Source organism: Theobroma cacao, chromosome 2 (assembly GCF_053813885.1).
Source record: "Theobroma cacao isolate CCN51 chromosome 2, ASM5381388v1, whole genome shotgun sequence".
Classification (NCBI taxonomy): Eukaryota; Viridiplantae; Streptophyta; class Magnoliopsida; order Malvales; family Malvaceae; genus Theobroma; species Theobroma cacao.
Window position 1 is genome coordinate 50198147 of NC_142640.1, and position 13996 is coordinate 50212142.

Genomic DNA, 13996 nt, shown 5'->3' on the forward strand with positions numbered 1-13996 from the left:
TTATACAGTTTGGAATATGAATGAGCATGGGGTCAAGAAACGGACATCGGCAGACTTTTCTGCAGCAGTTTGAGCAGGGCCTTGACCTTTTCTGTTTGGACTTGGCTTTGCCTTGCATCAAGTTATAAGATGAGGATGACCATTCCTGCTTAGCCATCAAAGCCATGTATCTAGTTGTCAAGACTTAACAAAAATTATATGTTAAACTTTACCAGCACGTTTGGTTCGCGGAATAGATAAGAATAGAATAGAATAATTATTACGTGAAAATAAAATGAGGTGGGAATATAATAGAATAAGTATTATGAAGTTTGGTATGATGAATGGAATAGAGTAGGAATAATTATTATGACTTATTATAGTGTTTGGTTGGTAACAATAGCTTTGGAATAAGAAAGGAATAGAAAATAAAAAGACAAAAATACCCTTTATTATATATAATTATTTTTTTATTTTATTTTTTAAATATTAATAATTTATAATTAATTAAAATATTAATAATTTAAATATCAATATTTTAATATAATTTAATTACTTATATTTTAATTAATAATATTTTATGTATAATTTAATATTATTTTGATTAAAATATTAATTATTTTTATTTTTATTTTTATTTATACTCATTAAAAATTAAATATATTAATAATTTAATAAATAAAACATTAATAATTTAAAATATTAATATTTAATATTTTAATCATATTAATATTAATAATGTTTCAATTATATATAAAATATTAATATTTTAAATTTTACAAATAATTTATTCTTTTTTATTCTATTTTGGCTTTTTTTTTTCATGAGCCGATCGCCGGAAAGGCAACCGGTGTAACAAAACGCCGATATGGCGCACCATCTGGCCGGATCTGGTCACTATGGCGTCAGATCGGCGCTTCCCCACGGTTGGATCTAGCCGTGGAGTGCCAGATCCAACCGTGGGATCTAGTCGGGAAGCACCAGATCCGGTGCTTCCCGCGGCGAGATCTGGCCGTTGAGTGCCCGATCTGGCTGGATTTCGATTCAATATTGTCGGAAAGGACTAGATCGACGTTTTTCGATCATATTCGATTGCTGCCGTCGCCGTCGTCGCCGTTGCCGGTGTTGAGTTCCAGTTAGAGAGAGAATGAGAGAGGGAGAAGAGAGAGAAAGAAAAGGGAAAATGAGAGAAAAAAAGTATTTATAGGTATAGGGTTGTAATATTTTTAGGTTATAAGGGCTATTTTGGTCATTATATATTTGAAAGCTATTCCATGAGCCATGAAATAGCTATTACTGGGGGGAGAAGGGAATAGCTAAAGATGACTTTTAACCTATTTGACAGAATTTTTATTCATGCGGAATTGCTATTCCGTATTTCAATTTGGTACCAAACGAAGGAATAGGAAATGACCGGGAATAGAGGGGGAATAGCATAGCTATTCCCCGTACCAAACGTGCCATACTTCTCTTAAGATTTCAAATTTTTCACTTACTATTTTGTGATAATTATTTTTTTAATTAACATCTAATAGATAACTTTTTTTTTCGCTTATCACTTTATTAATAATTTTTGTTCTTATTTTGATTTAAAATTAACTTTTTTGTTTATATCTAAGAATATCTTTGTGAGAATTGAACTTATTTATAATAAATTAATTAAAAAAAAAGAAAAAAGACGCCGTACTCCATTGGATGCTAATTGTGAAAAAAAAAAAAACTCAAAATGTCCTAAGAAAAAAAAAGTAAAAATTACAAAAAATGGAGGTAAAAGTTACCTAAAAATATATAATCGCTTATCAATGATGTTGAATAATATAAAAATGGCTCTCTTTCAAAATTGTTTATCACGAATTTCATATCAATAAGAAATAGAGTGAGTTTTAAGTATATAAACATAAGTTTTTCGTTACTAGATATATCTTTTGGGTTGGAACTTGAACTTGTAACAAGTGGCATTAGAATAAATTGAATCTTCACTGATGTGAGGTTTTTATGAGAAATACAAAAGTCAAGGTAGATCTCAATTAATGTAAGAATCTTTATCCTTTATGAGTGAGATAAAAAGTCATGGATCTCACATCAATAAGAGATAATATAAATTTTAAGTATATAAATATGAACCTTCCATCACTTTTTAGATATACTTTTCATGTTAAAAACGTGAGTTCGTGATACTGTGCAATTTTCTTATACTAAAATTACTGTACCATATCTCATCCAATGAAATTATTGAGTCAAGAAGGGAGGCCGAAGTAGGTGGCATGTGCAGAAATATAATGAAATTTCATTGCTGAAGCAGGAACGTGTAGCTCATGCCTTACAATCATTTTCAGAAAAAGATGGTGCCTTATCCAGGCCATGACCCAGCATACTGGTGTCATTTTGTAGCGTGGTGGCCGTGCCTGGCACGGTCATGGGCCATTTTTGTTTTTTCCCTTCACGCTACACGAGAGCCAACAATGAAAGGCCTTCATCGTGGCCTTATCGTTATCAAATCAGGCAATGAGAGATCCTCTTCAAGGGTTCATCGTCGCCAAAACACTAAGCTACGAGTCCATGACTCATGGATGCCGGCATTCTTTGGCATATTAATTCCTTGTATTTGAATATTCGATTTAATAATAAGTACATTTAATTTCGTGATGAAATAATCTTTTTAAAAGTTTATTGTTATTATGAAATGAATACATTACGAATACATATTAATTTCATTGCACTCGAGGATTTAAATTCTTTTACTTAAAAATAAATTTATTCACGAAAAAGAGAAATGATTTAAAGGTCAAGCATAATTAATTAGTGTTTGTGACCTCATATTAAGACATATAAAATGATTGATGTGATCAAGAGACGAGTGTCTTTTATTCTTTGCAACTTTAACTTGGGATGCACAATTAAGTCTCGATTAATATTCTTTACTAAGTTCTAATAATTTATGACTAATTTTAATTTTCTCTTAAGTTCAATTTATTTTTGATTAAGATTTTATTAAAGGTGCATATGTAAAAAAAAAACCCCAAAATTGTTTAAAGCCTATCAAAGCTTGCTAACTGGTTTAAGCTTTCAATCAAAAGCATATCATTTAATGTCTATGTGGCACTGATATGAAAAGTAAAAAATATCATATCAATATGTCACGTCATCATCAATTACGATATGATAATATATTAATTTAGTATTACGTAATATAAAATGACAAGTGGCACTGATATGAAAAGTAAAAAATATCATATCAATATGTCATGTCATCATCAATTACGATATGATAATATATTACTTTAGTATTACGTAATATAAAATGACAAGTGATATTTTGATTAATAATAATTAATCAATTATTAATGCTTATTTAATTTTAAATAAAAATAAAAAAATTTGATTGATCGTAATAAAAAATAATAACTTATTTGAATTTTTTAAAATAATTCATAAGGTTTTTAGATAATAAAACAATGTTTTTGATTTAAAAAACTACACCGGTTTTGTGGATTCAAATACAAGCCCAAGCCCGATCCATAAGCATTTTTATTCTTGGACTCTAAAGGCCGCTGGGCCCAGCCAGGTCCAAGTCATTAGCCCAACCATTTCTATTATATTTATTGGCGCCTTAAAAAGTCAATGGGCTCTTGATTGTGTTCTGGGAGGGACCTACGAAGTCCGCGTTTCTTTAACCAATCAAAGAAGAGTCTTGATGTCACTAATCCAATGAGAAAAACCCACGTGGACAACCCACGTAACTTGGCGCTCCATTTTCCCTCTTATAACAATCACCTCGTTCGTTCGTGCCCTTCGATCTCCTTATTATGATTTTAATTATTTTCGCATTTTTTTTGACAAATATAAAAAAGAGAAACAGTTATTAAACGGCCTCGTAAATGGAATTACACGACGCCGGACTCCGGCGAGTGTTCGTGTTGGCATTTTGCGTGGCCGGGATTTGGTCTGCCTATATTTATCAGGGTGTTCTTCAGGAAACTCTGTAAGTATTTTTAGTTTATATTCTTTTTCTCTTTTGGAATTTCTTATTGGATATTTTTCGCTTAGGCGTTGCTTTGTTTGATCTGTTGTTGAAAGGTTCTGAGTTATTCATTTGATTTCAATGTGCGACAAATTATTTGTATTTTTTGAGTTAATTTCAAAGTTGATTTAGATGCAAAGAAGAGAAAAGCTTGGATCTTAGTGAATACTTTACCGTTGTTTTAGTTGGCTTGAATTAGGATAATTTTTAGTGAATTTATTCCATTCGTTTTAATCAAATCTATTTCTTGAAAATTGCAAAGTGTTCATTTAAATAATTTTCATTAATTTTCCGTTGGCATTTTCAAGATTTCACTTTCCCAAATTGCTGTTTATCGAGAAACTTCAATTTTTTTGTTCTTAAAATGGATAGAAAGGTGATTAATTGAACTACGACATGTCTTGGCATTTAGGTCCACCAAGCGATTTGGTCCCGATGGGAAGAGGTTTGAGCATCTTGCGTTCCTTAACTTGGCGCAAAATGTGGTCTGCTTAGTTTGGTCATACATAAGTAAGCTTCTCCATTCCCTCTACCATTGACTCGTCCATTGACTCACGATGATTAGGGTTAATAATGTGTTTGTTCTTGTGATTCCTATGCAGTGATAAAGCTTTGGTCCAGTAGCAGCAGTGGCGGAGCTCCCTGGTGGACTTACTGGAGTGCTGGAATCACGAATACAATTGGTCCGGCCATGGGTATAGAAGCATTGAAATACATCAGTTACCCTGCTCAGGCATGTCTGACATTCTCCATACTTGTAGATGTTTTTCGCATTTTATTATTACTGGTTTTTAGACTTTTAGTAATTCTCTGTGTTGATCATTAAGATTTAACATGAATTGGCAAATGGTTTAGATCTCGAGTTTGGTCACTAGTGTAGGGAGACATGTTCTATTGGAGTCTTTTGGTGTTAAATTCTTAATTAATGATGCCTTTTCTACTCTGGTTTTCTTATTTGGCACAATACTTCTATATGTATGTGATTAAACAATTAACATTTCTTAATTTAATGCCATGAATATAGTTGAACCCAAATGTTTTCTCTCTAGTGATGGGGGCTTTATTCCTTAGTACTGTTGATTTTCCAGTGACAGCTTAGTTGATTTATTTTAGCATTTGATGTTGCTCTTCTTACTTGCAGGTGCTGGCAAAATCCTCAAAAATGATTCCTGGTAAGATATACTTTATTTTCTATAAACTCTTTTTCTCATGGATCTTCATTGATTGGTTTGTTAATAGTATCATGTAAAGCATTAGTAATTTTTGAGTTGGTAGTGTATTCCAGCTGCAAGGGACGTGTTACTATTCTTAATTTTTTTTAGGTTAAAGAATTGTGTATCATGAATTTTTAGCAATAGCTAATCGTGTATTTTTACCTTTATGCAGTCATGCTGATGGGAACTCTAGTTTATGGTATTAGATACACTTTACCGGAGTATATCTGTACTTTCCTTGTGGCTGGAGGGGTATCTACATTTGCACTTATGAAGGTGAGAAATGTGTTATTTGTTAGACTGTTATAACAATGCTACTTCCATTTTTGTGAATTTGATTTGTCATCTTGCTTCTTCACAACGCATATTGGAGGACTAAATGTCATGATGTACCCCCTATATCATTTCATTTCTGAGTCTTATGTTGCGCTTGTGTCTGCTTTAATTTTATTCCAGACTAGCTCAAAAACAATTAGCAAGTTGGCACATCCCAATGCACCTCTTGGATATGGGCTCTGCTTTTTGAACCTTGCTTTTGATGGCTTTACAAACGCCACTCAGGATTCAATAACTGCAAGGTATGTTTGTGGAAACATTTTCCCACTTTATCTTTTGTGCTTGGCTTTTTTCATGAAGACTAATTATGCATGCATGATGTGACAGGATTGCTGTTTTATCCTCCTTATACCTTTGTTAGTGTCGATGTATAATCGAATTAACCAATAAATATGCTTGTAGATATTTTAATTTAAAAGCTTTTTCTCGCTCTCTTGATCACTTTCTCACTGAGATGTCAGCTCATGTAGATTTTAAAGAACGAATTATGGACAAGCAACATACATGGGAACTAAACAAACCAGCTTGCTGACATATCAAACTTATGTTCCCCCATTTTCTTGCTATGGCCTTTAAAATGTGCATAAGTTGTTTCCATTTCCAGTATCGTAGATATTTTCATCAGAACTGATTTTCTCACTCAATCTTTTTTGGTTTCCTTTGCTTAGGTATCCAAAGACAAGTGCTTGGGATATCATGTTGGGGATGAACCTATGGGGTACCATATACAACATGATTTACATGTTCGGATGGCCTCATGGTAGTGGTTTTGAGGCAGTCCAGTTTTGCAGGCAGCATCCAGAAGCTGCCTGGGATATTTTCCTCTATTGCCTCTGCGGTGCTGTTGGCCAGAATTTCATTTTCCTGACCATAAGTCGATTTGGCTCCTTGGCGAACACAACCATTACCACCACACGGAAGTTTGTCAGCATCGTGGTGTCTTCTCTGCTGAGTGGCAATCCCCTGTCTGGAAAGCAATGGGGTTGTGTACTCATGGTCTTCTCTGGGTTGTCATACCAAATCTACCTGAAGTGGAGAAAGCTGCAGAGGTTGCAGAAGAAGAGAAAGGCCTGAAGGAGGCCTAGTTTTGAGCTTTGCGTATAACCCCTTTTATTTATTTTTTTTTGTATTTTTTAACCTCTCCCCATCATTGTAGCCCTAAGGTTCAATGATCCCAAATTTTAATCAATACTTAGAAATTGGTAGATGTAATTGAATAGATATTCATTCGAGGAAAAAAGAACCATCTGTATCGATAAGCTGTGAGCTTTAAGTGTTCTATTCGAAAAACTTGTTGTGAACTTGTCATATCAAGGTATGAAACAGCGCTTTGATATCCAGGATACAGCTGTAATTGCATTATTTGGTTCACTTTCACTTCTCAGTCCCTACAAACTTTCAATATTTCTGGCAGTTAAGATGAATTTGAACGTTTAATGCTTCGCCAAATTTAGATAGACAAGCCAGCCCCAGGCTTCTCCCTTCAGGTTTTTCACTATTCCAATTTTGGAAGCCTCTCTACAGAATTTCCAGATTGGGTTTGGGCCAAAGCTCTGCATTATTTGCATGGGATCTCGGGGGTCAAAACAGTCAAACCGCACCATTCCTTCGAGAAAGTTTATGGCCAGTAAGTGTCACTTTAATTTGTATGACGTTCCCTCCCTTCTTTTTACCCTTTTGCTTTTCCTTTGCTCATAATTACACTTGTCCACCACTATTACCTCCAACCCTCCCCACGGATGATCTTCCTTAATAACAGAGTTTTCCAACACTCTTCTTCTGTACAACAAAACAGAGATCAGAGACAGGTTTGGTTAGAAAGAGAGGAAGGGAAAGAAAGGGGTGATTCCATTTCAGTGCTTAGCCAGACCAAATGGATGCTCTCTTACATTCTCTGTAAGTATGCTGCTTTTTACATTCTTGTTTTTCTTATGTTTCCTTTGGTTTTCTCCTCTTCGAAAGAAAGAGAAAACATCAGTTTGATAATGCTCCGATTTCTGGAAGATATGGAAATATTGCATTAAAATTGGCTTGCTATCTCAAGTGTTCTCTGCAATTTTTTTTTGCCTGTTCTTTTCAGTGTACGGGTTTTCCAAAGATCCAAAACGATTCAAGTTCATGATTCCATTGCTACCTAGCTACCTGCATCGTGTTTTTCATCTGTAACAAACTGTCACATCTTCTGTCTATTTAGATTTCATAATGGATGAGCTCAAATTGGGGAAATTGTATAAGAAAAGAGTCAGAGAGAGCTAATAATGCACACCAAAGCCAAAACACATTTTCACTCAAATCACATCGAGTATCATTACATTAGAAATCAGGATAGAAAACCACAAAAAACTTATTCTATACCCTCTGCACACCGGACAACATCAAATAGGAATCGAATCAAGTGGTTAATCCTCCTTCACTATGACTTTTTTTTCTTCCTCTGTTTCTTTTATCATATGTAGGCAAGCTGCCAATGTATAATTACACTCTAAGGATTTTATATAGAAGGTTCTGTACAAAATCACAAATCAAGGACAAAAACTGGATCAGAAGGATGGAAGAAGAGATACCCGAAACCGCTCCGGATGAGATGACAAACAAAAGAATGACACACACTAACAAGCACACACTGTTTTTAATGTGAGTATTAAGGTAGTACTCTCTAGTAGGAAAAAAGGGAAATTAGAAGAGAAAAATTAATGGGGCTCAGGACATCTTATTGGATGTGTCTGAGCTAGAATGCACCAAAACATTCTAAGCCAGTAGCTGGGAATGCAGATCATTAAATGCCTTGTTGTAAAATTCCAGGCCAAGATGGCTGCAATCCTAGGATGAAAAAAAATGGATGAAAACTCAACATGAGCTATGTTGCTCAAGGGAACGAATGATGAGATATATTGACTATAGACCAATGTTGTTTTCAGTATAAGAGATGATCAGAGGTTTGTTATAGACTATGGAGGAGGACTCGTTTGCAAGGTGGTGGTTGTGAAAGATTGTTTCCTGGATTAGGAGAAGGGGACTCCATTCCAAGTGTCTTAAGTAGGAAGTTCCTTTCCTGAAAAAGAAACAAAAACATAGTGGTCAGTCTCATATGAAAGTTCGAGATAATGTTCCTGCAGGTGTGTACGCTAGCATTTCTATATTAGATTAAGAAAAGGAAAAAACAATACAAGCAGTGCAGAACTCTATTTTGAGTTTCACATGCTCACACTTTTAGAGCAAAACCATATATAAGAGGGGAACAGACCGGAGGAAATTTATGAGTAAATGGAATTGCAGCATGGACTGAACCAGTATTACAACTTGAGCATGAATAAAACTCTAAAATGTTTTTCAAAATAAAAATTTCCAGTTTAAAAAATCCTTATTGGATTGGTTAGAAATTTGTCATCCAGACTATACTTTCTAGCACGATGAAGGAAAGTATGATTCAGTTAAGTAACTTCTTTTTTACTATCAAGGAGCACTATGATCAAAGCTCACTTAGGCAAAAACCAGAATCCTAGTTGGCCTCACTATGTTTCTTAGCATTTTTCTTAGAGCTTAGATGGGCTGTTGTCTTGAGATGATGACACCTAGGCAATAACTCACAGAAATTTTGGGGTGTAGACATGTAGTTGAATTACATACTCATCTGACTATTAATTCAGTGATTAGTTACTAATACTTAAAATATCTTGCACATACACCACGGTCAATTGGTGGTTTCTTCACTTAAATGCAGAAAACGTGGATAACTACAAATAATGAGAAAAATTTATGAGTGGTAAACCATTGATGAAGAAATGGGAAAAGCCTATAGTATAAATATGCGAGGGAAAAGAGAGATAGAGAGACACAGCACAAGAAAAAATGCTTAATGGAATTTGGTTTTCAGAAAGCACTCTGCAGTCCTTGTTATTCTCTAATCTACCCTTTTTTTCTCCCTTTTCACTCTGTAATCTACATTTTTTTTTGTTTATTTAGTTTTTTTCTTAGTATTTGGTATGGCAGTTTCTGCAAATATAGCTGTATAGTGTATTTAGAAATGAAATGTTACTCTCTGATTTGCCTGGCTGTTTGTTTTTTTCTTATTGATAGTGTTTTAATTTGTGATAGCAGGAACTTCAATTTGACTCTGGTTTAAAATTTTGGGCCACTTCAATTTCAGACAAGAATCTAGTAACAGCTTTGCCATTATCATTTCCACAGATGCTTTCAGCACTAGCCACAAAAGTTACTAATGCCTTGCCAGTTTGTTAACTCAGTGCTCCTAACACTATTTGACTAACGAGTTCAAAGTCCTAGCAATGGTTCAAACAACCTCTTAACGGTGGCTGAGAAGTATATGAAAGTTCTGCTGCTACTGCTGGTATAAATAGATGCATAACTATTAATCCACACTGGTATTGTTCTTGGTAGGCTAGGCACTGATAAGCTCACGACTCCACTACAAGTATAAGTGCAGATGGAATTAAAGTCTTAAGAAAGATAAAACAAGAACTAGTACCTGCTACTGCAACTTATATTATCTGCTAGAGCTCCAATTCTTATAAAATGGATCTGTAGTTGGTAGAATCAACAATTCAAGATAACTTACACTTTCCGAAAATTTTGGGCTGGGAATTCCTGCTGCTAGAGATCTGAAAAGTGGGGTGACTTGGACTGGGGAACTGAAGTCTGCACTTGATGAGGTAGAAGCAACTACAATGTTTGTTTGGTCATCACAAGATGGGATTATCTCGACTGTGGTAATATAAGACATTTCATCAGAAACATTATCTTTTTTTATCCACTTTATAGTCAATAAACAAGGTATCCTAGGCCTTTATACCAGATATAGAATTTCATTACCATGATCTGTGTTTGCACTGGAAAGAGCACCTTTCTCCTGTTCACTACCACAATTTTGCTCTCCAATATGACTTGACAGTATATCCTGGTGCAGTGCATGTATCTTAACTTGAGTTTCTTCTCCTTTTTGCCCAGCCAGATGAGGCATCAGCGTTGACCCTGTACTGTATTCAGAGCTGGCTGGAGATGCCTCATACAGATCAGGTTGCCTAGAACATAGTAATCACTAGTTAGTGTTAAGTAAGAAATTTTTCTAAATCTGAATGCAAGTCAACTGATTTTTCTGTTACCTCCAAGATGGTCGACTTCCCTCGTTACTGCTCCTTAAATCCTCTAGCAAGTCTTTGAAATCTTCAAGTTGAAAATCAATATCAGAGATTGTATATCTGAAGATGTCATTTTCTTTACTCTGATTCAAAAAGTCTTGGAGAACCTGAATATAACATAGGATGAAGGTTAGGGACATGTAATGCATAAAATGGACTGTTAGCCCCAGGGTATTTAAGACTTAGCACTGTACTAATTTTGAAGGTACTGTGATGATCATATTTGATATTGACAACACGAAAACATATAGGAAATACAAAATTACTTCTCACCTTCCAAGCATTTTCCAGACTCTGTTCTGTATTATCTGTGTTAACTTTCAATGCAAGTGAGCTGAGTAGCTCTGCTTGCTGCATCAAAGCAGTTATCTTCGGATCATCCTTTTTGAGAAATGTTCCTTGAGTTCTATTATTCTGAGCTGCTAATGAATAAAGGAGAAAGAGAATATAAGTGTTATATTATGAACAACTTCAAAGGAGTGATTTGCTATTGTCAAAATTTCTCTTTGCAGGTCTGGTAAGAGTAAGAGCAACAGAATCAAGTGCCGATGCCAAGAAGTTTTTGCTTGAGGAGATTTACCATCATTAGAGACCTCCTTAACATTGTTGATTTGAGATTGCACCACCACATTGTTAACATTGTGGAGATTTTGACCCAAAACAGCAAATGGATGCCTTAGCTGCTGATTGATTATTGTTCCAGATACTTTATGTGCTCTATCTCCGAAATCGCAATTTTCCATGACATCAGAGATGTGGGATCTCCTGGATTGTAAAAAGGGAAGGTTTTAATTTGTAAAGTGACAATAATTCTTGATCATCACTGTGTATATACATTTCTAGGTCCATGGTGTACCTCATTCTCTTAACAGGAGCAGTACATTCTGTTGTTCCCTCTGTATTGAACCCATTTTGGAATAAAATTCTTTTGTTATTTGCGTTTATACATGTAGTTGTGTTCTCTTTTGCCAAGGCTTCATACTTAGCTCTCTTCTTGCATAGTGTGGAGAACCGATTTTTAACAGCGTTATCCGTTCTGCATTAATAACATAATATCAGTAAAAATCAATAATCTAACAACAGAAAATCGTGAAATGATTGTTAGGAAAGAGATCACTTTTTTGACAAAGTATTTTTGTTTTTTGGTTAAAAACATATATACCTGCCTGAAACCACCTTTGCTATTTCTGTCCATCTATTGCCAAATACCTTTTGAGCCTGCAGATTCACCTTAAGGCATCAGCTCAGAATCCACATTCAATGATCAAGAATAACACTTATCCAAACTGGAAATTCAAGTGGTTGTTGTTTGCCCAACTTTTCAAAGACAAACCACTGTGTCAATCAGTTTAAGGTCTGGCCTACCTCTAATAAACCCCTTTTTTATCTGTTTTGAAAACTCAACACCTACTGTGCCAGTAACATGCGACAGGTGGTACAAACTGATCAATGAAAGTAACATTTCCTCCCCAGAAGATAAGCTTTGTTAAAAAAAGAGTGTGACCACATTTAGCTTGAACGAAGATAGAGGACAGAAATTTATTATTATTACCTCACATAAGAGCATATCTTCCTCTGGTGACCATCCCCCTTTCTTGAAATCAGAATTCAAGTATGTGTACCATCTGTGGAAAGACATTAAATTAGGATTAAAACCAGTAATCAAGAAATGATCAAAATGGAAGATCATCAAGCAAACTCTTTGAAAGCAATATCATCATCATCATCATGGTTTTTCACCAACCTTCTCCTGCACTGCCTTGTGGTTTTATCCTTGAATTTTGAGGCAATGATAGCCCAGCTGCACTCAAATAAGACCAAAACACACCCCTTTCAATCCCATTCATCATAAAACAATAGCAAAAAATGGTTTTAATGAAAGAAAAGAAGGAGCACTGAATGAAGAACAAAGGGCTCACTTTTCAGTTCCATGTAAACTGATTTGTTCACGAAGTATATCATCTTCCTGCATCAAATAAGAAAGAACCCCCCCAAAACAAAGAATCAATCAACGAATAAACAAATAAATACAACAGAGGAAAACAAAGAAGAGAAATTTTAAAAAATAAAAAATAAACCTCTTGAGTCCACGTCACTATATGACGCTCCTTCTTCTTGGAATCTTCATTGCCAGCTCCACCATTCTTCTTCTTTGTTTCCTGCATTTTTTTTTGGTCCCTCCTCCACTACTCTCTTATTTCTCCTCTTATCTCTGTCTTTCACTCAGTCTCTGGCCTTCCTTGACGCTCCTTCCCTTTTATTAAACCCAAGTGGCATGCTGAAAAGCGAACCCCTTTGGCTACCTTTTATTAAAAAAAAAAAAAAAACTTAAATCCCAAAAAAAACCCTGAAAAAAGGAACCAACAACACACTTCCACTTCCCTCTCTTTCTCTTTTACAACAAAGGTCACTGTTGGGTTCAAACGGAATCCATATACCTCTCGATAACTCTATGCTTTGTCCCCCTCCCCTTCTACTCCATTCCTCGGATTCTAACCTTTTTTTTTCTCCTTCTCTTTCTGTTTATACTTAGAAAAAGAGAATCATATAACCTCCACCACCCTTCACCACCCCATTTTTAAAACGCTACTAAAGCTTGGACTTTGCGATTCAAATTTACATGTACGTACGTAGAACCGAAAAGGGTAGATCTAAAATGGGAAAAAGATTGAAACTTTGAAGAGGAAAAAGAGAAAACATGGGAAGAGAGTGATGATCTGTTCTGTCTGAAATGAATTCCTTGGTTGGTTTCTCTCTCAAAGAAAGAAACTTTTTGAAATATACTCTCTTTCTTACAAGGATTTTGTATTTTATTTCCTAATTTAAAAAAAAAATTGGAAAAATAAATAAAATATTAATTTAAATCAACGGATTCTTGCTCTAGTGCGCGGGTATGAAGGAGAGTTTGAAAATCCAAAATAAATAAATAAATACAATAAATAAATAACGCTGAATTTCATGATGCTGTGTTCTTAATGAATGCCCTCAGAGACTAACCCCACTCTGCCCCTAAAGCAACCATATTTTTAATTATTTTATTATTTTAATTTTTTTATTATTTTTTAACAATTAAATAACTTGACGATCTTCGTGACCTAACCTTCAATTCTTCACAGCTCTTTCACTTGATATTTTTGGAGGGTTAAATTTTTTACATTCAAAATTTCTTCACAACAATCCCCACTCGACGCGACATTCACGTAAGAGCAACGCGTGGGTTGATTGGATGGGAAGCCCTGGCGATGCCAGTCGATGTGGCTGGTTCTCATTGGTGCGTGAGTTCACGTGAA

The 13996-nt window shown here is 34.9% G+C and overlaps 2 protein-coding genes across 3 annotated transcripts; one reads left to right on the forward strand and one right to left on the reverse strand.

The window, feature by feature from the left end:
• The first annotated feature begins 3760 nt into the window (after positions 1-3760).
• Positions 3761-6890, forward strand: UTR3 (UDP-galactose transporter 3). Its single transcript, XM_007046119.3, has 7 exons — positions 3761-3961; positions 4413-4510; positions 4603-4733; positions 5142-5172; positions 5387-5490; positions 5671-5792; positions 6219-6890. Exons 1-7 carry the CDS (start codon positions 3858-3860, stop codon positions 6622-6624), a joined length of 996 nt encoding a protein of 331 aa, XP_007046181.1. The 5' UTR covers positions 3761-3857; the 3' UTR covers positions 6625-6890.
• Positions 6891-7806: 916 nt separating this feature from the next.
• On the reverse strand, positions 7807-13691 carry LOC18610458 (transcription factor MYB124-like). 2 transcript variants are annotated; one of them, XM_007046122.3, is made up of 12 exons: positions 12785-13691; positions 12626-12672; positions 12451-12507; positions 12259-12331; positions 11869-11924; positions 11563-11742; positions 11287-11471; positions 10980-11125; positions 10671-10813; positions 10381-10589; positions 10127-10272; positions 7807-8602 (listed from the first exon to the last, which is right to left on the reverse strand). In XM_007046122.3, exons 1-12 carry the CDS (start codon positions 12869-12871, stop codon positions 8492-8494), a joined length of 1440 nt encoding a protein of 479 aa, XP_007046184.1. In that variant the 5' UTR covers positions 12872-13691; the 3' UTR covers positions 7807-8491. The 2 variants fall into 2 exon arrangements, with proteins under 2 accessions (XP_007046184.1, XP_017971367.1); XM_018115878.2 differs by having other exon boundaries at positions 10980-11128.
• Positions 13692-13996: the final 305 nt, after the last annotated feature.